The sequence below is a fragment of the Otolemur garnettii genome, unplaced genomic scaffold (assembly GCF_000181295.1).
Source record: "Otolemur garnettii isolate 467f Iridium unplaced genomic scaffold, OtoGar3 scaffold00004, whole genome shotgun sequence".
NCBI classification, from domain to species: domain Eukaryota; kingdom Metazoa; phylum Chordata; class Mammalia; order Primates; family Galagidae; genus Otolemur; species Otolemur garnettii.
This window is the reverse complement of record NW_003852399.1, coordinates 650,219-675,741: the sequence shown is the minus strand read 5'-3', so window position 1 is coordinate 675,741 and position 25,523 is coordinate 650,219. Positions and strand designations below refer to the sequence as shown.

Here is a 25,523-nt window from a genome sequence, read left to right as displayed (position 1 = left end):
TTAACATAATGTCCTCCAGGCTCATCCATTTTCCTTTAAATGATAATATTTCATTCTTTTCATATGGCTGAACAGTATCTATTTTTTATTCATATGTATACCAAATTTTCTTTATCCATTCATCTGTTGATGGATACTTAGGTTGATTATGTATTTGGGCTATAGTAATGCAGTAAAGATGGGGCTGAAGATGTTTCTTTGATACACTTGGATTTTTTCTCCTTTGCACAAATAACCAGAAGTGAGATTGGTGGATCATATTGTGGTTCTATTTTTAGTTTCTGAAGAACTTCCATATTGTTTTCTATAATGGTTGTACTAATTTGCATTCTTGCCAATAAGAGTAAGAATTCCCTTTTGTATGTATTCTTGCCAGAATTTCTTATTTTTTGTCTTTTTGATAATAGCACTCTCACTGAGGTGAGATGATATCTCCTTGTGGTTTTGATTTGCATTTCCCTTTTGATTAGTGATATCAAGTTTTTAAAAATTTATTTGTAATTTATTTCTTGGCCATTTTGTATGTCTTGTTTTGAGGTACGTCTATCTAGATCATTTGTCCATTTAAAAAATAGGATTATTTACGGGGTTTTTGTTGTTCAATTGTTTGCATTCTTTGTATACTTGGATATTGATCCCTTATCAGATGAATAGTTTGCAAATGTTTTCTTCCATTCTTCAGACTGTTTCTACACTCTATTGGTTGTTTCCTTGGATTTGTAGAAGCATTTTAGTTCAGTATAATACTGTCTGTCATTTTTGTTTTTGTTGACTATGCCTTTGAAGTCCTATCCATAAAAATTTTTGCCCAGACCAATGTCCTGGAACATTTCCTTAATGTTTTTTCTCCTATATTCATAGTTTTAGGTATTTCATTCATTTTGAGTTCATTTTTGTATATGGTGAGAGGTAGGAGTCCAATTTCATTCTTGATTGTTTTTGAAGACATTATCTTACTATGCTACCCTTAGTAGAGTACTGTGGCATCACAGCTCATAGCATCCTTAAATGCTTGGGCTTAAGTGATTCTCTTGCCTCAGCCTCCCAAGTAGCTGGGACTACAGGCATCTATCACAATGCCTGGCTATTTTTTGTTGTTGGTGTCAATGTTGTTTATCAGGCCCAGCCAGGTTTGAACCCAGGGTGCATGTGGCTGGCACCCTAACCACTGAGCTACAGGTGCCGATCCTCATTCTTGATTCTTAATGTGGCCTATGAAGCTCTCTATCCTCCACTCATCCTCTTTATACTACTTACAATAACAGGCGGTGAGTTGGATTTGTCCTACAGACTATAGTTTGCTGACCCCTATGCTAGACCATCCAAAACAGCTTTCTCATTGGTTTTGCAGAGAAGCCAAGGCAGAATAGGGAAGGGTACAGATCAAGAGGACTGAGCAAGATCTCAGAGCTCTAAGGCAAACTGATGTGTCCTACAATTCTGAGATTGTACAGGAACCTGTTTTGGTGATTGCATAGCAAGATCTGGACAACTTACTTTAATTCTACTCTGTGGCACTGAATTTAGGAAACTGTAGCCCTTTCCTTGAGAGGCTGAAGATGCTGGATAAGTCTGTCTAAGCTCAAGTGTACTTGCATTAATTTTTGTAATTATATTTTGCATTGTGTAGCCAAACTAATGAGGTGCACTTGGCTCAGGTGAAGTGGTCTCCATCACAGACCTGGTCAACCTATTGACTTAAAGCTGAACCTGGAGAATATCAGTTTTTCATCTAGAAAGTCTGATGTGATCTTTATTTAGACATTATTTTCTGAAATAGTATGGTTGTTGAAGAAGCATTTGAATATGGGAAGCTCAAGCCATCTTGGAGAATGTGATTATTCTTTTTGCTGTATGCCCTGTCTATACTAACCTCATTTTTACTCTTGAGTTGATGGATACCAAAGTAAAAGGCAGAGGTGGCATTTGTTTCATTTGTAAGCACTTACTTTGTAAGAATAGGTAGGTACCCAGTAGGTTTTCAGAAATTTTTGTTGAGTTCAAATATATGTTTTTGATGTTCTCCTGGAAGCATAGGTATAGCATTGATGCTATCATTGCCACTTCCAAACTTCAGATGCAAAGAGCATGGATTTTAAAGGGAGATTCTCTTATAATATCATCACTTACTAAATTGGATAGTTACTGCTAGAACGAGCAAAGCTGATGTGCTTAGTAAGCATATTTTGTTGTATCCCTAAATTAACAATATGCCCACTGGTGAATAGAAGCAAGAGCCAGAATGTCATCCTAGGCTTTCTAATCTTAATGACAATGAATTGATGCATTCAAGTATTTTGCCTATGTTTCAAGAAGTCAATGGTCATAGGTGTTTGATCTATGGTATAGAAATAGTATCTTCTGATTATTGGTTAAGATGCATAACTAGTAAAAACTTTGAAAGGATAAAAATAGTAAATATTTTGGAACAAGCTAGAGAACTTGAAGAAATGGAATCACATTTAAGTCCAAGATCAAATTATACTTATAAAATGGGGAGCACATGTTTTAAAGTTAATAGTGAGAAAGAAGAATATCTTAATGTTTGTATAAGATAGTTGGATCTTTGTCAATCCATAGTGAAATATGATTCTGAATGAGCCAATAATTTTTTCATTTGCTCATTTAATATTTTATTCCACAAATATTTAAATGGACACTTATTGTCGAATACTATAAGTTCTTAAAATATGAACATGAATAATGGTCCTTGCCTTCAAAAGCTCCTGTCTAATGGAAGAGGAAGAAATGGAAATCATGGAAATTAATAACTGCAACACAAGGAATACAGCATATGTTAAGCATCTTAAATGTATAAAGAACTTGTATATAAGGTGATTGTGAATGAAGCTGCAATAAACATAGGTAAAGAACCTAAGTGTACGTCAACAAGTGAATGGACAAGGGGGAGGATGGGTGGAGGGAGGGTGATTGGTGGGACCACGCCTATGGTTCATCTTATAAGGGTACATGTGAATCTTTCTAAATGTAGAATATAAATGTCTTAACACAATAACTAAGAAAATGACATGAAGTTTATGTTAACCAGTTTGATGAAAATATTTCAGATTGTATATAGAACCAGCACACTGTGCCCCATGACTGCATTAATGTACACAGCTATGATTTAATTAAAAAAACCCCAAACCCCCAAATGAATGGAGAAAGAAAACATAATATATACTCATATATGCACCACAAGTACTATTTAGCCTTGAAAAAGAAGGAAACCCCATTGTTGACTACAACACACATGTTCCTGGAGGATGTTATATTAAGTGAAATAAGCCAGGCATAGACAGATAGATAGTGCATGTTCTCACTTATATGCAGAATCTAAAAATGTTGAAAAATAAAAGCAGTGAGTAGAATGGTGGTTACTTGGGGCTAGGGAAAAGGTGAGTGGGGATTGAGGAGATGTTAAAGGATACAAAACTTTAGTTACACAGGGCAATAAGTTCCAAAGATTCTATTGTACAACATGGTGAGTATAGTACACCATAGTACCATATTGTATAACATGGTGAGTATAGTAAATAACAATGTATTGTATCCAAATTGCTAAGAGTAGATTTTATGAGCTCTTTCTCACACACACAAAAGGTGAGGTAATATGTATGTTAACTAGCTTGCTTTATAGCTGGGCCTTGTGGCAGATGCCTATAGTCCCAGCTACTCCAGAGGTTGATGCAAGAGGATCACTCGGGCCCAGGAGTTTGAGGTTGCTGTGAGCTATGGCACTCTAGTCTGGGGTGATAGAGTGAGACTCTGTCTCAAAAAAAAATTGTTTGATTTAACCCTTCTATAAGGGATATGTATACTAAAAAATGATACTGCATGCCATGATTATACAATTTTTATTTCTCAATTAAAAACAAATGAACTATTGCAAATTCAGTTAAGAAAATGGTGAACAATCCAATAGAAAACTGAGCAAAGGATATGACCTGGAAATCTACATAAAAGGAAACCCAAAGGGCCAGTAAACAAACACAAAGATGCATAAGCTTACTCATGATTAGAGAACTGTAAATGAAAATAGTGAGATAAAATGCACTTCTATAACCAAGCAAACATTTAAAATATCTAACAGTGGTGAGAACGAGGAGCAACAGGATCACGACTTGGAAGAGGAGAATCTTTCCAATCATATTGAAGAGCAATTGGGCAATATTTAAAAAAGTGGAAAATGTGGATACTCTACAGTTCAGCAAGTGTGCTTTTATATGTAAGTCCCAGGAGACATGTTCAGTGATAGTCACTGAAAAATTTTTTATGATAGGGGAAGTAGTAATAGTCAAAATGGCTATTAGTAGATCAAAGAATAAATATATTTTGGTATGTTCATATTATCTAATATGTACAAGCAACACATAAAGTCAATTAGATCCATAGTTATCAACTTATTGCATGACATCATTATTATAAGTAATTTATGGACACTGACACAGCTAAATACACACCCCCCCCACCACATATATATACTGTCCCCAAAGAATACAGCAATGTATGTCTCTATTTTTTATATCATATGGCTGTATTTTCCAGATAGCCTTTGCATGTTTGTACCATTAGAAACTGGCTTTTGGGAGATGGACTGACACAAAAAGTGGAGGAGGAAAGAGCAAGATGGTAGACTAGAGACAGCTCTTTACCAACCACTTATGGTGAGACAGGGGAGAGATGACTCTAGCCACCTCTAGCTGGGATATCTTGCCCATAAACACCACTCTGGGGGCAGAGTGAAGCAGTAGGGGAGTCTAGGAACCAACAAGGAGGTCAGGAGCACAGAAGGCAAGCACCAGAGTATTGGTAGAGGCTGGCTGGCCCTCCAGTGGATGACTAGAGACAGGAAAGGGCTGTCCTGCATTTTTTTTGTTCTTAGATTGGGCTGCTCACTGGAATTGCCTCAGAAGGGCTTAAGTGAGCAAGCAAACTAGATCAGTACTTGGTGGCCAGGATTGAATCACTGGACAGGGTGGATCTTCCATCACCTTAGCTATTATCAGGGTGCTGCCATTGTGTGAGGACTGCTGGGGAGGAACAGTCTGCAGGGTCCTAGTGCATAGCTAGCTCTGGTGTGCCTGCTCAGCTTGGGTAGCCATCCTTGGGGTAAGTGGAACAGCTTCCAAAATGCAAGAAAGCCATATTGTGACCAGGGGCACTGTTTGGAAAATCAAAGCATGCCTCCTAAGAAATCTGATGAGAGCTTCACGATCCCAATCCTGTGGGAACTGAATACTAGTAAAATGAATAAACCCTGATTGAGGGCAAATACATCAGGAAGACAGGACCACGTCTCCTTGGCAACTAGATAGGGGCTTCTGGCCCCTATCTTTTACAGCAAAACCAGCATGGGTATTCTGTGTCTTCTGACACCACCAGTGCTACCTAGTGTCAATTAGTTTTCTTTCTTCCAATTTTTTTACTTAGGTATTTTTTTTTTTTGTAGTTGTTGTTGTTCTGTCTTATTCAGCTTGGTTGTATTTTTATCTTTTAATTTTTACTTTCTTCAATAGCAAGGGTTCCTCCATTTCTGCAATAGATTTTCAGCCCCTTGTATTTTTCTTTCATTATTATTTCTCTCCTTTTACCTCTCTTTTGGTAGAGGTTTTTATAATTTTCTCACTTTTCTCACATAAAACATATCCTTCTTTTCTTCATCTTATATATTTCTATTTTTAATTTTATTTACCTATTTCTATTATTTTTTCTTTTCTCTGAATTACTTTATTCTATTTCATTTTGTATTCTATTTATGGGACAGAGCCTCACTCTGAGGGCTAGGTTGGGAGGTCATAGCACTAGTCTGCCTCAAGATGGCTTTGAGCTCATAGTTTAGGGTATTCTAACTTTGGCCTCTGGAAAGATGGTGCTGGTAGGTCCTCAGTGTAACATACTACTGATATTTCTTTATATTTTGTAGAAATGGGGTCTTGGTTTTGTCCAGGTTTGTAAGGAGTTCCCAACCTTGAGGCACCCAACAAACCTGATCCTTTAGAGTCCTGGAATTGTGGATGTGGGTCAAAGCACCCTGCAGAATACCACCATTTCTCCTGCTTCTCTCTTTCCCTCTTTCTGTTCATCCTCTCTCCTTTTTTTCAATATTTTTTCTTTAATCACCCCCTTTTTTTCTTTATCTTTTTCTTTCCTTTCTCCCTTCTCACTCTTTACCTTTCTTTACTTTTGGCCTTATACCAAAAGGACATTTCAATGCATAAGCACAGTGGCAAGGTAATTTAAAGTGAAGCGGGTAGTGAGAAGAAAAAGTGGGGAAAGGCAATGAATAAGAAAAAGCACATATGAGGAGGAACCATCAGAAAAATTTTGGCAACATGAAAAATGAGAACAAAGCTACCCCCCCCCCCCAGGATTATGAGGTAGCTACTGCAGAGGTTTCCACCTATAACAAAATAAGGAAATTACATAAAGGGGATTTAAATTATGGATGGGAAAAACAATGAAGGAATTGATCAAGTAGTAGAAAATAATCAAAGGAAATTCTAAAATAGAACCAAATAATAAGTGAAAGATATGAAGAATACAGAAAGGATATAATAGCAGAGCCTAAGGAATTGATGGAGTTAATCAGGGAATGTAAAGATACCGTAGAAAATATCAATAACATATTCTGCAATGGAGAAAAAAATCTCCGAGCTAAAGGATAAGGTTCTACAGGTAACCCAGGTAGTTAAAGAGGCAGAAAAGAAAGCAGAACACTCAGAGAATTATGGGACTTCACAAAACATTTAAACATATGAATCATAGGTATCCCAGAAGAGGAAAAAGAATATCCTAAAAGAATGGAAGCCCTACTGGATAATTTCACAAATAAAAAATTTCCAAGTATCAACAAAGATTCTCACACACTCCTTTTAGAGGGATATCAAACCCCAGGTTATCTCAACACAAACAGAAAATATCCAAGACACATTGTAATGAATTTGTCCAAAGTCAAGACGAAAGAGAAAATTTTTACCAGCAGCCAGGAGTAAATGACAATTGACCTACAGGGGCAGATCCATCAGGGTGAAACTTTTCAGCTGAAACTTTCCAAGCCAGAATAGAATGGTCATCTAACTTTAGCCTTTTATTATTATTATTATTATTATTGGAGATTCATTGAGGGTACAAAGAACCAAGTGTTAGCCTTTTTAAACAAAACAAATTTTAGCCCAGAATTCTGCATCCTGCTAAACTAAGCTTCAAAATTGATGGAGAAATCAAATCTTTTACTAATATGCAAACATTGAGGAAATTTGTCTCAACAAGACCAGCTCTACAGGAAATACTTAGACCTATTCTCCAACTGACTATCACAATGGAACACCAGTAAAGAAAACATCCAGAAACTAAAGAACAAAACATAGTTTCCACAATGGTGCAAAGGATAAAACTCAGCAACATATTTTCACAAAATAAGATGACTCGAACTTCACCACACTATCAATTCTCTCAATAAGTGTAAATGGCTTGAATTCCCCACCAAAGAGACACAGTCTGGCTGATTGGATTAAAAAAGCAGAAGTCTTTTTGTATGTTTGTTAGCTATTCATCTGTCTTCTTTAGGAAAGGTTCTATTCATGTCTCTTGCCCACTGAAATATGGGATTGTTGGCTTTTTTCATGTGGATTAATTTGAGTTCTCTATAGATCCTAATTATCAAGCTTTTGTCTGATTCAAAATATGCAAATCACCTTTCCCATTGGGTAGGTTGTCTATTTGCTTTGGTTGTTGTCTCCTTAGCTGTACAGAAGCTTTTCAGTTTAATTAAGTCCCATTTGTTTATTTTTGTTATTGCAATTGCCACAGCAGTCTTCTTCATGAAGTCTTTCCCCAGGCTGATATCTTCCAGTGTTTTTAATATGCTTTCTTTGAGAATTTTTATCATTTCATGCCTTAAATTTTAGTCTTTTATCCATCTTGAATCAATTTTTGTGAGTGGATAAAGGTGTGGGTCCAGTTTCAGTCTTTTACATGTGGATATCCAGTTCTCCCAGCATCATTTATTCAATAAGGAATCTTTCCCCTAAGGTATGAAAAATGCTTATCATCCCTAATTATTAGAGAAATGCAAATCAAAATGACCCTGAGATACCATCTAACCCCAACGAGAATGGTGTACATCACAAAATCTCAAAATTGCAGATGCTGGCATGGATATGGAGAGAAGGGAACACTTCTGGTGGGACTGCAAATTAATACAACTTTTTTGAAAGGAAGTATGGAGAACCCTCAAAGAACTCAACCTAGACCTCCCATTTGATCCTATAATCTCATTACTAGGCAACTACCCAGAGGAAAAAAATGGAGACTTTACAGCTTTTGTATTAACCTGGATGGAAGCGGAACACATTATTCTTAGTAAAGCATCACAAGAATGCAGAAGCATGAATCCTATGTACTCAATTTTGATATGAGGACAATTAATGACATGGTGGGGGTGGGGGTGGGGGAAGGGGAGAGCAGAAAGAGAAAGAAGGAGGGAGGGATGGGAGAAAGGAAGAGCAGAGAGAGGGAAGGGGGGGTGGGGGTCTTGGTGTGTACCACACCTTTTGGGGGCAAGACATGATTGTAAGAGGGACTTTACCTAACAAATGAAATCAATGTAACCTGGTTTTGTGTACACTCAATGAATCCCCAACAATTAAAAAAAAAGAAAAGCACAAGCCATCTATAGGCTGTCTCCAGGAAACATATCCAACCTTGAAAGACAAAACAAGACTAAGGATAAAGGGTTGAAAAACAATATTTTAGACAAATGGAAATCAGAAGAAAGAAGTAGTATCAACCTTATTTTCAAACACAAATAGATTTAAAGCAACTAAAGTTAAAAAAGACAAAGACAGTCACTTCATACTGGTCAAAGGAACAACACAACAAGAGGGCATTTCAATTCTAAATATTTATGCACCCCATTTAAATGCTCCCAGACTTATGAAACAGATCATATTTGAGCAATATGATAGTTATAAGACCATAATAGCTGATGAATTTAACACTTCTCTAACAGAAGTGGACAGATCCTCTAAATAGAAACTAAACAAAGATAAAAGGGACTAAAAGACAATCCTAGAATAATTTGGCTTAAGAGACATATACAAAACACACCATTGCAAAACTAAGGAATGCACGTTCTTTTCATCATCTTATGGAACATACTCCAAAATAGACCATATCTTAGGACACAAATCAAATCTCAACAAAATTAAAATAATAGAAATTATACCTTGTATCTTTTCAGGCCACAAGGCAATAAAGGTGGAACTCTAACAAAAATTTTTATCCCTACACAAAGGCATGGAAACTAAACAAACTTGACAAACTTGACTAGGCTGAATGACATTTGGACCAAGGAAGAAATAAAGGAGGAAATTAATTAAATTCCTCAAACATAACAACAATGAAACTATAAGTTACCAAAACCTATGGGATACTGAACAAGCAGTCCTAAGAGGGAAATTTATCACATTAGATCCCCTCAACTGATAAACAGAAAGAGAACACATCAACAACTTAGTGAATCATCTTAAGGAAATGGAAAAGGAAGAGTAATCCATACCCAAGCCCAGCAGAAGAAAAGAAATAATGAAAATTAAATCAGAAATAAATGAAATTGAAAACAAAAGAATCCTTCAGAAAATTAATGAAATAAAAAGTTGGTTCTTTGAAAAGATAAACAAAATTGATAAACCTTTGGGCAGATTAGTGAGATACAAAAAATTAAAATCTCTAATCAGAAACAAAACAGGGAAAATAACAGCAGATCCTACAGATATACAAGAGATTATCTCTAACTACTACAAGAAACTCTACGCCCAGAATTTGACTATGTGGAGGAAATGGGCCAATGCCTGGAATCATGCCATTGCCCTAGACATAAGCAGGAAGAAATAGATCTCTGGAACAGACCAATATCAAGCATTGACATTGAAGAAATAATAAAAAAGCTTTCAACAACAACAACAACAACAACAACAGCATTGGACCAGATGAGGTCACACTTAGAATTCTATTAAACCTTCAAAGAAGAGTTTGCTCTGTACTGCAGAATCTATTCCAAAACATTGAGAGGGAAGAAATCTTCCCCAACATCTTCTTTGAAGCAAACATTACCCTATTCCAAAGCCAGGAAAGGATCCAACTAAAAATGATGATCAATTTCACTAATGACTATCGATGCAAAAATAGTCAATAAAATCTTAGCTAATAATTATAGTTACATATTAAAAAAATCATACATTATGATCAAGTAGGCTTCAACCCAGGTGTGAAAGGCTATTTTAACATATGTAAATCCATAAATGTAATACTCCATATCAATATAAGTAAATACAAAGACCATATGATCCTCTCAATAGATAAAGAAAAAGCATTTGATAAAATTCAGCACCCTTTTCCAATAAGAACACTTAAGAAAATAGGCATAAGTGGCACATTTCTTAAACTGATTGAAGCCATTTATGACAAACCTATAAAACTGAAAGCTTTTCCACTTAGAACTGGAACCAACCAAAGATGTTCTCTATTGCCACCACTATTCACCATACTTCTGGAAGTTCTAGCCAATGCAATCAGCAAGAGAAGGATATAAAGGGCACCCAAATCAGGGCACAGGAGGGCAAACTCTCACTCTTTGCCAGTAATATGATCTTATACTCAACTACAAGACTCCTGGAAGTGATCAAGAAATACAGCAATGTCTCAGGGTATAAAATCAATGTCCATAAATTGGTAGCCTTTGTATATGTCAACAATAGCCAAGTTGAGAAGCTAATCAAAGACACGATTTCCTTCATAGTAGCTTCAAAGAAAATGAAATACCTAGAAACATACCTAACAAAGGAGGTGAACGACCTCTACAATAGAATTATGAGACCTAAGAAAAGAAATAGCAGAAGTAGCCAGGTATGGTGGCTCATGCCTACAACCCTAGAACTCTGGGAGGCTGAGGCAGGTAGGTTGCTTGAGCTCATGAGTTTGAGAAAAGCCTGAGTAAAAGTGAGACCCTGTCTCTACTAAAAATGAAAAACTGTGGCAAGAGGATCATTTGAGCCCAAGAGTTTGAGGTTGCTGTGACCTATGATACCATGGTACTCTACCAAAGGCAACAAAGTGAGACTCTGTCTCAAAATAAATAAATAAATAAATAAATAAATTAAAAAAAAAAAGAGAAAGAGAGAAGACGTTAATAAATAGGAAAGCATTTCATGCTCCTGGTTTGGAAGAATCAACATTGTTAAAATGTCTATACTTCCCAAAGCAATCTACAGATTCAATGCAATCTCCATAAAAATGCCAACATCATACTTCGAAGATTTGGAAAAAAATAGTTCTTTGTTTCATATGGAAGCAGAAAAAATCCCCATATAACCAAGGCAATTCTTAGTAATAAAAACAAACCTGGAGGCATCGCCCTACTGGACTTTAGGCTATATTATAATATTACAGGCCCATAGTGATCAAAACAGCATGGTATTGGCACAAAAATAGAGACATAGATGTTAAACTGAAAAGAAAATGAAGAGATGAAACCAATCTCTTATAGCCATCTGATTTTTTTTTTCTGTCTCACTTTGTCACCTTTGGTAGAGTGCCATGGCTTCACAGCTCACAGCACCCTCCGGCTCTTGGGCTTAGGCAATACTCTTGCCTTAGCTTCCCAAGTAGCTGGGACTACAGGTATCCACCACAATGTCCGGATATTTTTTTGTTGTTGTTGCAGTTTGGCCAGGGCTAGGTTTGAACCACACCCTTGGTATATGGGGCCGGCACCCCACTTACTGAGCCACAGGTGCCACTGCCATCTGATCTTTGATAAACCAAACATATAGTGGGGAAAAGATTCCCTCTTCAATAAATGTGCTGGAAGAACTAGATAACCACATGTAAAAGACTAAAACTGGACTTGCAGTCTTAAAAAAAGATAGAGACTTTACCTCCTTTATGTTTACATAGATGGAGCTAGAACATATTCTTCTTAGTAAAATATCTCAAGAATGGAAGAAAAAGTATCAAGTGTACTCAGTTCTATTATGAAACCAATTTATAATCACTCACACTTTCATAAGAAAAATAAATCACAACTATAGTCCAAGAGGAAGGAGGGAAGAGGAGGGGGATCAGAGGGGAGGGGTGAGATTCATGAAAGAAGGGTAAATGATGACTGCATTCCTATGGTTCATATTGCAAGGGTACATGTCAAATCTATTAAGTATAGAGTATAAATGTCTTAACACAATAATTAAGTAAATGAAGTGAAGGCTATATTAACTAGTTTGATGTAAGCATTCCTAATTTTATAGAAAATCAGCACATTGTACCCCATAAAGGCATCAATGTATACATGATCTATGTGTTTATGATTTAATAAAAAAAAGATCAAAAGAACAAAACAAAATACTTACAAAACAAAACATAGGTACATCTAGTGGTAGCATTAGAACTTCTATAATGAAGAGATTTGGGGTCAGCAACCTGTATGTTTTGGCTGAAGGACTTGTTTTGAGGTTACATTTTGCATAGCAAGCATATTATTTCTACTTATATTGTACATTTATTTGAAATTTTTGGAGTGCAGTCAGTTAAAGCCCTTTCAACCCACGTTTTCATGTGTTCCTGTGTGAGACTTCAATATGTAATATGAATTGCCAAAATTCATATTCTTTCTTAGTCTCTCTCAAGGATCTTTAAGAAACCCTAATGTAAAAACCACTGAAGTATATACTTCATATTACTCTTAACTTTATCAATAAGAAAATTTGTGATCAAAGTTTAAAGTGAATTGTTGGAGGTAACACAGGAAGTTATTGGCAGTTACTTCAAGGACTATTCAATGCAACTCTTTAGAGAGAGACTGGTTTCTTCAATTTGTGTTTAAAGTACAAACATAAAAAAAAACTTGTAAAAAAATAAAACTGGACCTGCACTTTTCACCACTTACAAAAATTAATTCAAGATGGATAAAGAATTTAAATCTAAGGCATAAAACAATAAAAATTCTATAAGAAAGTGTGGGAAAAACTCTTTATAATGTTGGACTGGGGAAGTATTTATGAAGAAGACTTTCATGGCAATTGCATCAATAACAAAAATAAACAAATGGGACTTAACTAAATTGAAAAACTTCTGCATAGCTAAGTACACAACAATTAAAGTAAATAGACAATCTTCAGTATGGGGAAATATATTTGCAAGTTATGAATCTGATAAGGGGTTGATAACTAGACTCTACAGAGAACTCAAATTAATCAACAAATAAAGAGCAAACATTCCCTTCTATCACTGGGCAAGAGGCATGAACATAACCTTTCCTGAGAAAGACAGAGGAATATATAACAAACATGAAAACATGCTCATCAACCCCAATCATCAGAGAAATGCAAATCAAAAACACCTTGAGATCACTTAACCCCAGTGAGAACAGCTGATATCACAAAGTCCCAAAGTTGCAGATTCTGGTGTGGATGTAAAGAGAAGGGAACACTTATCCACTGGGCTGGGACTGCAAACTAATACAGTCTCTTTGGAAAGATGTATGGAGTTCTTCCTCAAAGAACTCAAATTAGACCTCCTATTGATCCTGCAATTCCACTAGTAGGCATCTTCCCACCAGAAAAAAAAATCATTTTATCATAAGGACATTTGCACTAGACTGTTTATTGCAGCTCAATTTACAATTGCCAAGATGTGGAAACAACCTAAATGCCCACTAACCCATGAACAGATTAACAAATTGTGGTATAAGTATACCATGGAATACTGTTTAGACATAAAAGTGATGGAGACTTTACATCTTTTGTATTAACCTGGATGGAGTTGAAACACATTCTTCTTAATAAAGCATCACAAGAATGGAAAAACAAGTACCCAATGTACTCAATACTAATATGAAGTCAGTAGATGATCTATTTCATGACCACATAAGAGAAAAACTCAATTCAATTCAAGTTGGGAGGAGAGGGAAGGAGGGAGAGAGATTTGTGTGCTTCCACTTAACGGGCACAATGTAAGACTTTATGGCACACCTTTTGGGTGTGGGACACAAGTACAAGAGGGATTCTACCTAACAAATGGAACATTGAAACCTAGTTGTTTATACCCTCACAGTAACCTGAAATTTAAAAAACAAGACTAAAAAACTAAAAAAAAAAAAAAAAAACAACTAACACAAGAAGAGAATTTCCATCTGATATATTTTATCCTTAAATGTACATGTGGATATTACTAACTGTTAGCACTGTTTATTTCCTGGGGTTGGTTTATTGCTTGTATTATTAGTTTCAGGCATGTTTTGTACAGCTTTTTGGATCATTTTGGCCTTATCTTTCCCTTAGACTGTTGGCCACTTATTCTGGCTCAGCTAGACCTGTGTGCTTCCCACACCTGAAGCGAACCAGTCCAGTGCTTATTCAACATCCAGCTCTTTTACCCACTTCCTATGGTTTTTTTTATCCTTGTGGCTGGGGAGGGGACCAAGTGTTGTCATCAGGAAGGCCATTCAAAGAAGAATTGTGGTCAAGGAAAGAAAGAGGAAGGAGCTGGCCAACCACCTCCTCTGCCTTCCCCTGTTCTGAGATACTCTTTCCCATGTTACAGGCTGTCCAGAGTCATTTCAAGTGGCTCAGTGAGTTGATCTTCCAAGGAACCAGCTGAATTTATCACTGATGCTGGGAGCATAATAGGGCATCCACCTACATGTACTTCCCATCCTTTTCTTCCTCACTTCCCCTTTCCCTCACTTTTACTGCCTTGGGTTGCATTAACCTTGCCTCAGAATCTTTTCTCTAGGGAATCAAGCTAAGACATTCTTTTTTGTACTTTTCTATATTTCAAAAATAATACATTCATTCCCCAGTATTTACTCTGTGGATACCAAACCCTAGAGATGCTCAAGTCCTTTATATAAAATGTCATATTGTATAAAAATTATGTTTGCATATAATTTAGGCACATTCTCCTGTGTACTTTAAATCATCTCTAGATTCCTTATATTACGTAATATAGTGTAAAGCTATGTAAATAGTAGTTGTACTCTATTTTTTATTTGTATTGTTTTTGTTGGTTTATGTAGTATTATTACTTTTTATTATTTTTTTCCAAATATTTTTGAGCTTCAGTTGGTTGAATCTACAGTGCAGAATATGTTAACATTAAGGGATGACTGTGTGATGCAAAGAGCATAAGTGCTTAATACACAGTGGCTGCTAGTATTCACATTGCTACAGCCAAATTATAATCAGAACTTATAAAAGTGTTGGAGCCATCAAAGAAATCTTAAATTGTTGATATGTAGGAGACCTGAGATATTGAGCTACTATGTAGTTCACACTTTGATTAATTAATTAATTTGTAAGTCATATAAATGAAACAGCTGACAAGTAGAGATTTTGCCTAGACTTGAAAGCTAGAGAATTCCTGAGCTGAGATCTAAGTCAATATTCAGTCAGACCCCACGTTTTGATAATTCTGCCTCAGTCATTTTCCCAGGCAAGTAAGTATATTTTGAACTCACAATGGTGGGCACTTACTCTCCACTGTGGTTCAGGTTATCATAACGCAGGAAGAGACCTGCATAGACGGTCTCGGTCAGCAGGGCATAGATGGCAATCATAATCAGCAGCACAGCCAGCTTCAGGACGGAGTTGAGTCGGAGGAACACTGCACAGGTCACCATGGCCAGCACCCCCGTGAAGACGAAGTACTGGAAACAGAGAATGCAGGTGTTCAGATTCAACAGGGGCGCGACAGCTTCCCTCTCCTAGTCATGGATGCCAGGAGGTCTTCTATCAGTGTAAATGTTGAGCGTTTCCATCTGGAGGTCTCAGGGCCTCCTGAAACACAACAGGTCCCAAATCAAACTTCATTTTCCTATCCCCAACCTATGTTCCCTATTTCTATGACTAGCACCACTATTCACACCACGTCTTAAGCCAAAAATCATGCTTTCAACTGTGTTGCCTTCCTCTGCCCCACACTCCCTATCAGGCTATCCAAAATCAGTGAATTCTACCTCCTTATAGATTTCACCTTCAGCCAATCTTCTCCATCCACCTTGTTTTCTATCTTAGTTCTCAAGAATAGCTCTGGAACTGTCAGACCTCCCCCCACCATTGTTCCCTCCTTGATATCTCTAAAGCACAGATCTGATCACATCACTTCTTAACTCAAAGTCCTTTCAGAGCTCTCTACTCCCTCAAAGTGTGTTCTCTCTTCTGAACAACAAAGCTCACAAGTCCTTCATGCACCGGATTTCCCTTTAAGCCCTTTTTCTGTGCCCAGAGCCCTGCTGCTTAGCCCTTACCCATGTGATTAGGCCTTACTCCTCTGACACACGTCATCTCAAGTGTCCTTTCTGCTGAGAAGTCTTCCTGGTTATCTTCAGGTACTTTGAGATCCTGCCTCTTTCCTCCATAGCACCCTGGATGGGCCATCATAACGTCCCTCACTCTGTACCAGAAGCAACTGTTTAAATTTCCAGTTTGGATTCACCCAAGAGCTGAAATATTGGAGTAGGCCTTGAGTATCAGTCTGCCCAGCCAGATTTCAGTTTTCCGTGGGAAGTTCCTAAACCTATTTCCCTTATACAAGTATCCTGATAAATCATTCTGGGTGGTGGGATCAGATTCACTATCCAATGGGACAAAAGGAATAGAACTTGCATTATCAAAGGCTCATTTTGTGGCTGTTATCTCTACATACATTTCATTTTATAATATTCAAAATAACTGGTCAAGATGGGAATCATAATTCCTATTTTGTAGGTTATGAAACTGAGGCTTATAGAGGTTAAATAAATTGTTCAAGATCTCTCAGTTAGAAAGTGGCATCTAGATCACATGAATGCTACCAGTTTGTGTACATGCAACTCTTCTAGAAATACTGAGCTTGATAATTTCTAAAGGCCAGCCAGTGTTGTTTTATCACATGGAGACACAATTTCTCTATGAGCAGGAAAGATGGGCAAGAATGTCCCCAAATCCCTCAGCAACCACTGAAGACTTGTTTACTGATTTCTTAAGCCAAGTTGACTCATTCCTGTATCCTTTCAACAGACATTGGTATTGACAACTGTCAATAGTGCTCTGACTGAGTTCCCACTGAGGACAAAGGCTCTGTGCCTTGTAGTGCACAGGGTGAAGTCAGAAATGAATAAGGAATTGATTCTGCCCTTAAGAAGCTTGGTTTCTGGTGTGTCCTGTACTTTTGTCTCTTCCTTTTCTAATAAATCCAATTATGTTCTTGTCTCAAATTGGATGATACATGCTCTTCAACTTTCCTTTAAGATCTTTCCTTGGGAAAGACTTATGTAGCTCTTCTTGATGCCTCTGTACAGGAAGCTATGTGAAGTGACGAGGCAATTAAGAGTTCATTCTCCAGAGTCTGTTTTCTCCATCCACAGAAACTTCTAAGACCCTCTATTTTAACAAAGGCCAAAGAAAGAGGAATAGATCTGACAGGTCCTGTTTCATTTTTGCCTGCATCATAACAAAGGATCTGGACAGCTTGGCCAATGCAAATTATGAATCACATCTTATATCAAAAGCCATCATGCTCTGGAGCCAAAACTTACGGAGTCACAACATTAAAATTTAAAAAGTATAATAAGCACTTATTGAATGCCATTTGCAATGAAGGCACGACTCTAGGCACTGGAAATTTAATGGGGAATAAGAGATGGCCCAGGCCTAAAGAAAATCTTGGTCTAAAATGTGAAGCAGACATGAAAATGCCAGCAGTGACCACTGTGGAAAGTGCTCTGCCTACAGTGTGACCAAAGGCAATGGAAGTACAGAGGCAGGAATGAGACCAGTGCATTCTCTAACCACATCTGGAGAAGCTCTAACCACATCTGTGAGAGCTGAGTTTGAACTGGACCTTGAAGAATGGAGGGTGGAGAGAATTTCACACAGAAAAAAATGGAACAAGAAGAGCATTTTGGGAAGAGAGAACAGAATGAAGGCAAAGGTGTAAAGAGGCCAGTGTTAGGAGACTTATTTCCTCAGGTTGTGTTAGGGAATCATGCAACTACTGGTACGAACTAGTAGCAAATTTTCAAATGTGTTGCCCTCCTCTCTCTGCTGAGGCTCCTGAAGGCGGCAGGCAATTTCAATCATACACCTGCACTTGTACTTTTTATTGCCTAAGTCGTGTTAGCGGCCCCACCCTCCCTTCTATTGAAAGGAATCACCCACTGCCTTGCATGGTTAAGGCAACTTCTACTTCCAAGCATAAAGTGAACCTTCTGCAGGTTCAGAACTATAAGACATCAAAAAGAATGTGGACCCTAGACAACAGCAGGAGATGCTTTGTCCCTTTTAAAACTTGGTGAATGGTGTAGGTAGGACCAGGAAGTGGGAGAACAATAGGAAGCTACAGAAGTATTAAGACTTTGTGAAAACATTTCTCTTTTGCTGGGTCTGGACTCTAAAATTGCATGGTTCTTAAAACTTGGGAAGGAACTGGACACAGTGCAATCACTAAGTTTCTGTCAAGCAATGGTTTTATTGTTCTTTTGTATTACTCCAGAAACTCAGAAGGCCCACAGCTTCTAAAGTGGGTCCTGGATATAAGGGGATGGTAGGTGTAGTAGGGCAGAGGTTTGAGGCAAAACCACATTGTAAACATTCTTGTAGGTTCTGCTGAGAAATCTGTACTTTATAGTCCACAAGGAGCCATTTACAATAATGGGTTTCATGCTTGTAATGGATTTGTTAGATCAGGGCTTTAGAAACAAATTGTTGTGGGGAAGAGTATAGGATGGATTGTGATAAATGGAGAAAAGTTAAAGACTGAAAGATAAGGAAGGAGCCCTAGTCAATAAGCTTAGCAAGAGATTAGAGGATGGACAGCATGGTCTTGTTTTATGTAAAGATAAGGAAGAGACTGGAATCAGAGATAGCACTAAGATTTCCACCTTGGATTGATCTATTAACTAAAGGGGGAAAAATAAAACTATAAAAAAAAAGGATGGAGGAGAGGCAATTAGTTGAGAGTTAGGCTTCTCAGGCTTTAGACATGTAAGGGGTGATCCAGTAAGGATATTTGGTGAGTAATGACAGATGTAAGGCTGAGGTCTGGAAGACAGATGAAGTCTGAAGATGCACATTTGGAGTTTTTCTGCTGAACTTAAGAGACTCCTCTAGCAGAATACAAGTAAAGACAGAAAATACAGAGGCCAAAAGTGAGGGACTATGACGTTTGAGGGCTGTGAAAGAAGAGAAGTAAGAATACTGATTAGAAATTGTGGGGAGGTGAGGAAGAGAACTATAAGACCGTAATGAAAACACTTGTGCCCACCCCCCCCCAAAAGAAGCAGTATCTATAAGGGTTTTCAGAAAAGCATTTAAATGGCAATATAAAAAGCATTTTCAAACGAATTTTAAATTGGAAAGCAGAGTATAAAAGTACATATACACTATGGTTACAACAATGTGCACAGATATGACATAGCTTTTGAGTTAATTATTTTATCATCCCTTGTTTTTATTGTAGCATGCAATATCAAATGAGGTAGCAGGCTGAATGCACTATTGTAGGGGAAGTCCTTGCACACCTGAGAACTCTGCATCCCATATAGCAATGGGATTCTCTGTTTCTCTCTAGATCAGTTGGTGATTAAAAAAAAAAAGTAACATCAAGATTTTTATGAGAAATGTGAAGCACCAGGGAAAGTTCCCAGTGATCTCTGACAATGGAAGCAGACAAGCCATGCATACCAAGTGCATCTCCTTTGCCTTGGGGAAAGGGAATAAGAGACCCAATAATGACACATCTGTTTTGAACAGTAAAAAAACCAGTTTGATGGAAGTATTTCGGATTGTGTGTGAAAACCCCACACTGTACCCCAGAAGTGCATTAATGTACATAGTTACCATTCAATAAAAAAAAATTGGATTCTGTAATATGCAACAGAACTTTGATACCCAAGTTAGTAAAAAAAGAGGTCAAGGACATTTTTGTAGATAGAATAAAATTTCGATAGAAGATGGACAAACATTACAGATGTGGAGGTGTGAGGTCCTTCCATTAGATGGACTCTGGGTAAGATAGGGAGGGGGAACCAGCTGGGGAGGGAAAGTCTGTGCATCATGGATGAAGTTAGTGGAGGGTAGATGTAATAATTATAATCAAATGTTTATTGGGCAGGTATTCTGTGCAAAGTACTCTATGAATGATTTTATATGCTCCATCTTATTTAATATTTTTTAAAAGCCCAGTAATCAGTATTATTCTTATGCCTATATTATAGAAGAGGGCATCTTCTGCTCTAGAATACTCAAGGTTTTCTTCTCTCAGATAACATACTGGCTTGGGAAATCACAAGTAAAGTGATTTCTTCTAAGTTTGTGTAAAAAAAAAAATCAGAATCCCATGAAAGGATAAGTTATTAAGGAGAACAATATCTGTCTGATTGTGTTTACATGAAATGAACATTTTACAAACTAAATCATACATTCACTATTCCATAATTGTTGGCTGAGGATCTACTATGCACTGAGAATTGTGCCAGGTTGGAAGGCACAATTAATGTTAGACCATTGTTCTAATTAATGTTCCCTAAGTTACCTTGGGAGTATGTGCACATTTTCCTCTTAGAAAAGAAGGAAGAAGAACCATTTTACACAATGATAACTGAAGAAGGAGTTGAGTGAAGTTCCCCACAAGTCCTACTCACTGGACTCCCTTCACCAAAATCCCTCGGCATCATGAACTCATAGGACAAGAAGGAAAGGAATCAAATAATTTTCAAAAGTCACTGTGGTTCACAGAAATGATACAAATGTGTTGAGTTACCCCAAACCTGAATCTTAGCAATTCTGCCTCTTGGTATGAGCAGTACCATGAAGTGTATAGAGGTGAACGTAGCTGCTTTGCTTCTCCTGGAGCTTCAGTCTGGGAAGGGCACATAGTTGAGGAATGAGGGTATCACAAGCCTGAGGGGCACCCCAGGGTGCTGAGTGGAGATGACCCAATGGACTCTGTGAGCTGTTTACTGGGTTGTATTAGGTATGGGAAAGGAGCCTTGTGTGTGTGTGTTTTGTTTTGGTACAATGTTACTGTTCTTTGGTTCATTCAAAATGCTGGTTTCCATGGTTGCATATTTTAAAAATCGGCTATGATTCTAGTCTTTGTTTTTTGGTATGCAACATGTCCCTCCTCTAACAACCTACACTTAATATTTGTCATTATTACTGGTTTCGAACAACTTGACTCTGATGTACCTTTATGAGTGTGCACATGTGTGTTTAATGTTTCTTGTTCTTGGGGTTTGTCAAGGTTTTTGAACCTGTGAATCTATGATTTTCATTAAGTTTGGAAAAATCTTGGTCATTATTTCTTTAAATAGTTTTTATGTCTCCCTTTCTCTTTCTTTTCCTTTTTTAGTGGCAGTGGGGAGGGGGTAGGGTGGGGACTCCAATTATACATATGTTATGTGGCTTGAAGTTGTCCCTAATATTGTTCTTAATTGTAATTCTTTTTTTAATTTTTGTATTTAATTTTGGATACTTTTTATTGCTATGTTATTAGTTTCACTCATTTTTTTCTTCTGCAATGTCTAATCTTTTCCATTCCCTTCCATGTGTAATATAGTTATAATAATTGTTCTATTGTCTTTGTTTGCTAATCCCAACACACACATTCAGTTCTGACTTGGTTTCCATAGGTTGATTTATTTCCTCATTATTAGTCATATTTTTCTCCTCCTTTAATGCCTGATAATCTTTGACTGGGAACCAGACATTGTGTTTTTATCTTGTTAAATCCTAGATAGTTTTATATTCCTATACAATTTTTTAAAATTTATTCTGGAACACATATTAAATTATTTATAGATGGTACGATCTTTCTGGATTTAACTTTCAAGATTTTTAAAGGAAGAACCACAGTAGTATATAATCTAGAAATACTTATTTTATAATACTGAAACAAGGAATTCTGCAACTAGTGTCCCATGAATTCTAATGTTTTTCAGTCTGGCTGTTGGGAACAAACACACATTTTCAGCTCTGTATGATTTTCAGACATGGAATCTTTTCAATAGGTTTTCTTTTTCAATCTTTTCTTAGGTTAGTTAGTTTCTTCATATGCATGCACTGATTAGACCCTCTGCAGAGCTCTGGGTTCCTCTCTGTATACAACTATCTTCTCTCTAGTCATGTGTTCTGCAAACTCTAACCTGCTTGGTATCCCCGGACTCTCACCTTTATATTTATCCTCAGATAAATCAAGGAACCCATCCGGGCCCCTCCTCTTTGAGCCACAGACTGGGAAAGCAATAATAAAGCTCAACAGTCATAGGCCCTCTTCATTTGCTTCCTGTCTTTCAGGAATTACTCTCCTTCATTGCCTGATGTCAAGTGTCTTGCAAATAATTGCTTTATATATTTTGTTTGTTTTTAGTTGTTTCAGGCGGAAAGGTAAATCTTGCTCCTATTGTTCCCTTGGAAGTGAGCCTTTTTCCTTTTTAGGCATGTTAAAACACAGACTGTGGGTCCTGGCCCATGATGAACCCTTTGGGTAGTCTTGAAGAGCTAGACAATATTATCTTCTCTGCTTAAAATAAGTTTAAAATTTGAGGAGACAGGAAGAGTGTTCTAGCTAGATAAATAAACTACAGAAAGGATGGAGTGTGAGTACGAAGATGATGCTATACGGGTGTGAGAGAGGACAGAAAGAAGAATGTCCTGGAGGAGGTGGCCCACCTAACTACACCACGAGAAAGGGAGCTTACCGGCTAGGCTGGACCCTAAAAAGAAGAAAAGAGAGAAAGATGCCAAGACACAGATAGTCACAGCTTTAGGGAAAAGTTGGCTTTTATCCTTTAAAACCATAGCAAGCTCTGACTGCTCTGACAAATACAGTTCTCTATTTATTCTGGTGTGCCAGAGTGGGGATGCTAAAATGAGGGCCTTCCTTCTGAGCCGCCTGGGAACCACATCTGAGCATTTGAGATAATGACATTCTGAGTTTGAGATGTGACTCGCATTCATTTCACACACCTGTGTCTTTCCCCTCCCCTAAACTGCTCCCCATACCACGGTCGGAATTGACTTTCCTCACTCTCATTCCTTGCTTCTTTTTTTTTTTTCCCCTAGCAGCTGGCAAGCTTCCGATGTAGTGCTAAATTATAATTCATACCATATATTGTAACAGCCCTATTTTCTTATTACATCATCTAATTTGATAACATGTTTTTGGACTGAGTATCGTTTCTCATGGGCTGAGGTAGAAATGTCAGGGATATGGATGAGGAAATTAAAGCTCACAAAGATGATGTAATTTGCTCGGGGACACACACTTGGGGGTGCTGGGGAGCTGGATTAAGCTTTTCAGAAGGTTTGCATGTCTAATTCCTTGTAGTTTGGCAGACAAATGACAAGTCCCTAATCTGAGAAGCACAGCCATATATATTGTCTGAGAATAGCAATGGTGGGTTACATCAGGTGGCTGTAGTAGGCGTAGACAGCCCAGTTTGTTGACTCCTGAGCAAGATGACCCTTTGATGGTAGAGGGAATAGTAAAATGCTGATTCATAATTATTTTACCCTTATTTCAACATTTCTAGTTTTTGAGTATTTTTCATAATGTACATTAGTACCTCATGCACCTGGTACATACAGGTACACAGGTATGTACCGGTATATGTTTATCTATGACAGCAGTTCTCAACCTGTGGGTCACGACCCCTTGGGGGTCGAACGACCCTTTCACAGGGGTCACCTAAGGCCATCCTGTATATCAGATATTTGCATTACTTTTCATAACATTAGCACAATTACAGTTATGAAGTAGCAACAAAAATAATTTTACGGTTGGGGGTCACCACAACATGAGGAACTGTATTAAAGGTCACAGCATTAGGAAGGTTGAGAACCACTGATCTATGACATGCATTGGTAGTCAGTACATGCTCAAAATCATTTCACTGGAGACAAGAAATAAATCATGGATAACATTCAATAAGCAGATACTTTGTGCCAGATGTGGTTCTAAACACTTTATACAGATCAAGTCACTTAATCCTCATAACTACCCAATGAGGAAGGGGCTACTTTTATCCTCACTTTACTTTTAAGAAAACTGAGGCAATGAAATGAAGCTGTGTGGTTGAAAAGCTCACCCATCACTTTCTCTGGACCGGCAAATCTGTGAGTGCTGTGGTCCTGAGTTTGGGGGTTCATGTGTGGTGCTGAGAGTACACAGTGTTGATTCAGAGTGATGGGTGGGCAAAGATTAATAGTTCATGAACATCTACTTCATGTCAGATGCCACGTTAGGGGGTAAACATTTGCAACTCATGTAGGCAGGCACCATGAGAACATAGTGCTTAGTACCACAGTAGCCATGTGAAGAAGGTATTGATTTTCCCATTTTACAGATGAGGAAACTGAGGCTCAGACAGAATAGGAACAGATTTAGAGTTGCACTACTAGCAAGTGAGGGGGCTCGGCTGAAGTGAAATCCAGCTTTTGTTTAGTTCTGACTATCTAATTCTTGGCTACTTACTGTCCTTCAAAGTTGGAACACAAACCAAATCCTCCAAACTTAGAGGTTCTCAGGAAGCTGTTGTCCCACAGAATATAGGAAACTAGGGCTTTTCTTGTTCCTAGGTGGGAAGGAGTCCCAGGGAACATAGTCTGACCCATGCAGCCCCTAAAACAGGACCTAGTCCAATCTTGCCCTGCACATCCCTAGGAAAAATCTGATTTCTCCTGTAGGAAGTGGGCCAGGGTCAAGAATAAGGCAGATATGGTTCAAATTACAGTACCAAGCCTTGATAACTAAATTAAAAAGACGTGGAAGGAAGGACAGAAAGAAGGAAGGATGAAAAGAGGAAAGAAGAAAGGAGGTCAGGCAGGATTGGTGCTGAGTGGCACTGAGCGAGTTGCTTTCTGAGCCCTGGTTTTATCATCTGTAACATGGGGACAGTAAAAGCTTCTACCCTGTATCTTTGGATGATTTAATAATGGCATTCCTACTAAATAGATGCTCTGGACTAGCAGGTGGAACGAGGGGAGGCTTGCTCTCCTTGTCCCTTGTGAATGTTTCCCAGAGCCGTTCTCAGGCCCAGAAGCCACGATACAGGCTTCTTCACCCACATGTTGGAGGGGTCTCTGAGTGGGGCAGCCTCTTAGATAGCAGAAGTCTACCTGAGTCCTCAGGGTCCAGGGTTGTTTGGGGTCTGGTGGGACATCCCAGCTGCTCTCCCACAGGGCACAGAAGTTCTTCCTCACTACCTGAAGGTCTGGGTCATGGCTACCAGACCCCACAGGTTGATGTTAAGGCCCGGGGACAGACCAGTGGCTCTGTGGCCAAGAGAGGGTTAGGCACACATTATGATCTCAGGGGTCCTACTGGGCTGTCTCCTGATCAGGTGGGCTTCAGGGACGCCCTACATGACTTTATGTTCCTTTATGGTTTTTTACTTTAGTAATTCATGACCCACCCTTCCTTCCTTCCTTCCTTCCTTCCTTCCTTCCTTCCTTCCTTCTCTCCTTCCTTCCTTCCTTCCTTCCTTC

The 25,523-nt window shown here is 38.0% G+C and overlaps 1 protein-coding gene across 2 annotated transcripts in view; it reads right to left on the bottom strand.

The window, feature by feature from the left end:
- The window catches only part of ADCY8 (adenylate cyclase 8), a 251,173-nt gene that overhangs the window by 34,497 nt on the left and 191,153 nt on the right, over positions 1-25,523 (bottom strand). For both annotated transcript variants that reach the window (XM_003782340.2, XM_012810007.2), the window contains one exon: positions 15,531-15,703. In XM_003782340.2, coding sequence (XP_003782388.1) covers positions 15,531-15,703 — 173 coding nt within the window. The remainder of the gene's footprint in view (positions 1-15,530; positions 15,704-25,523) is intronic.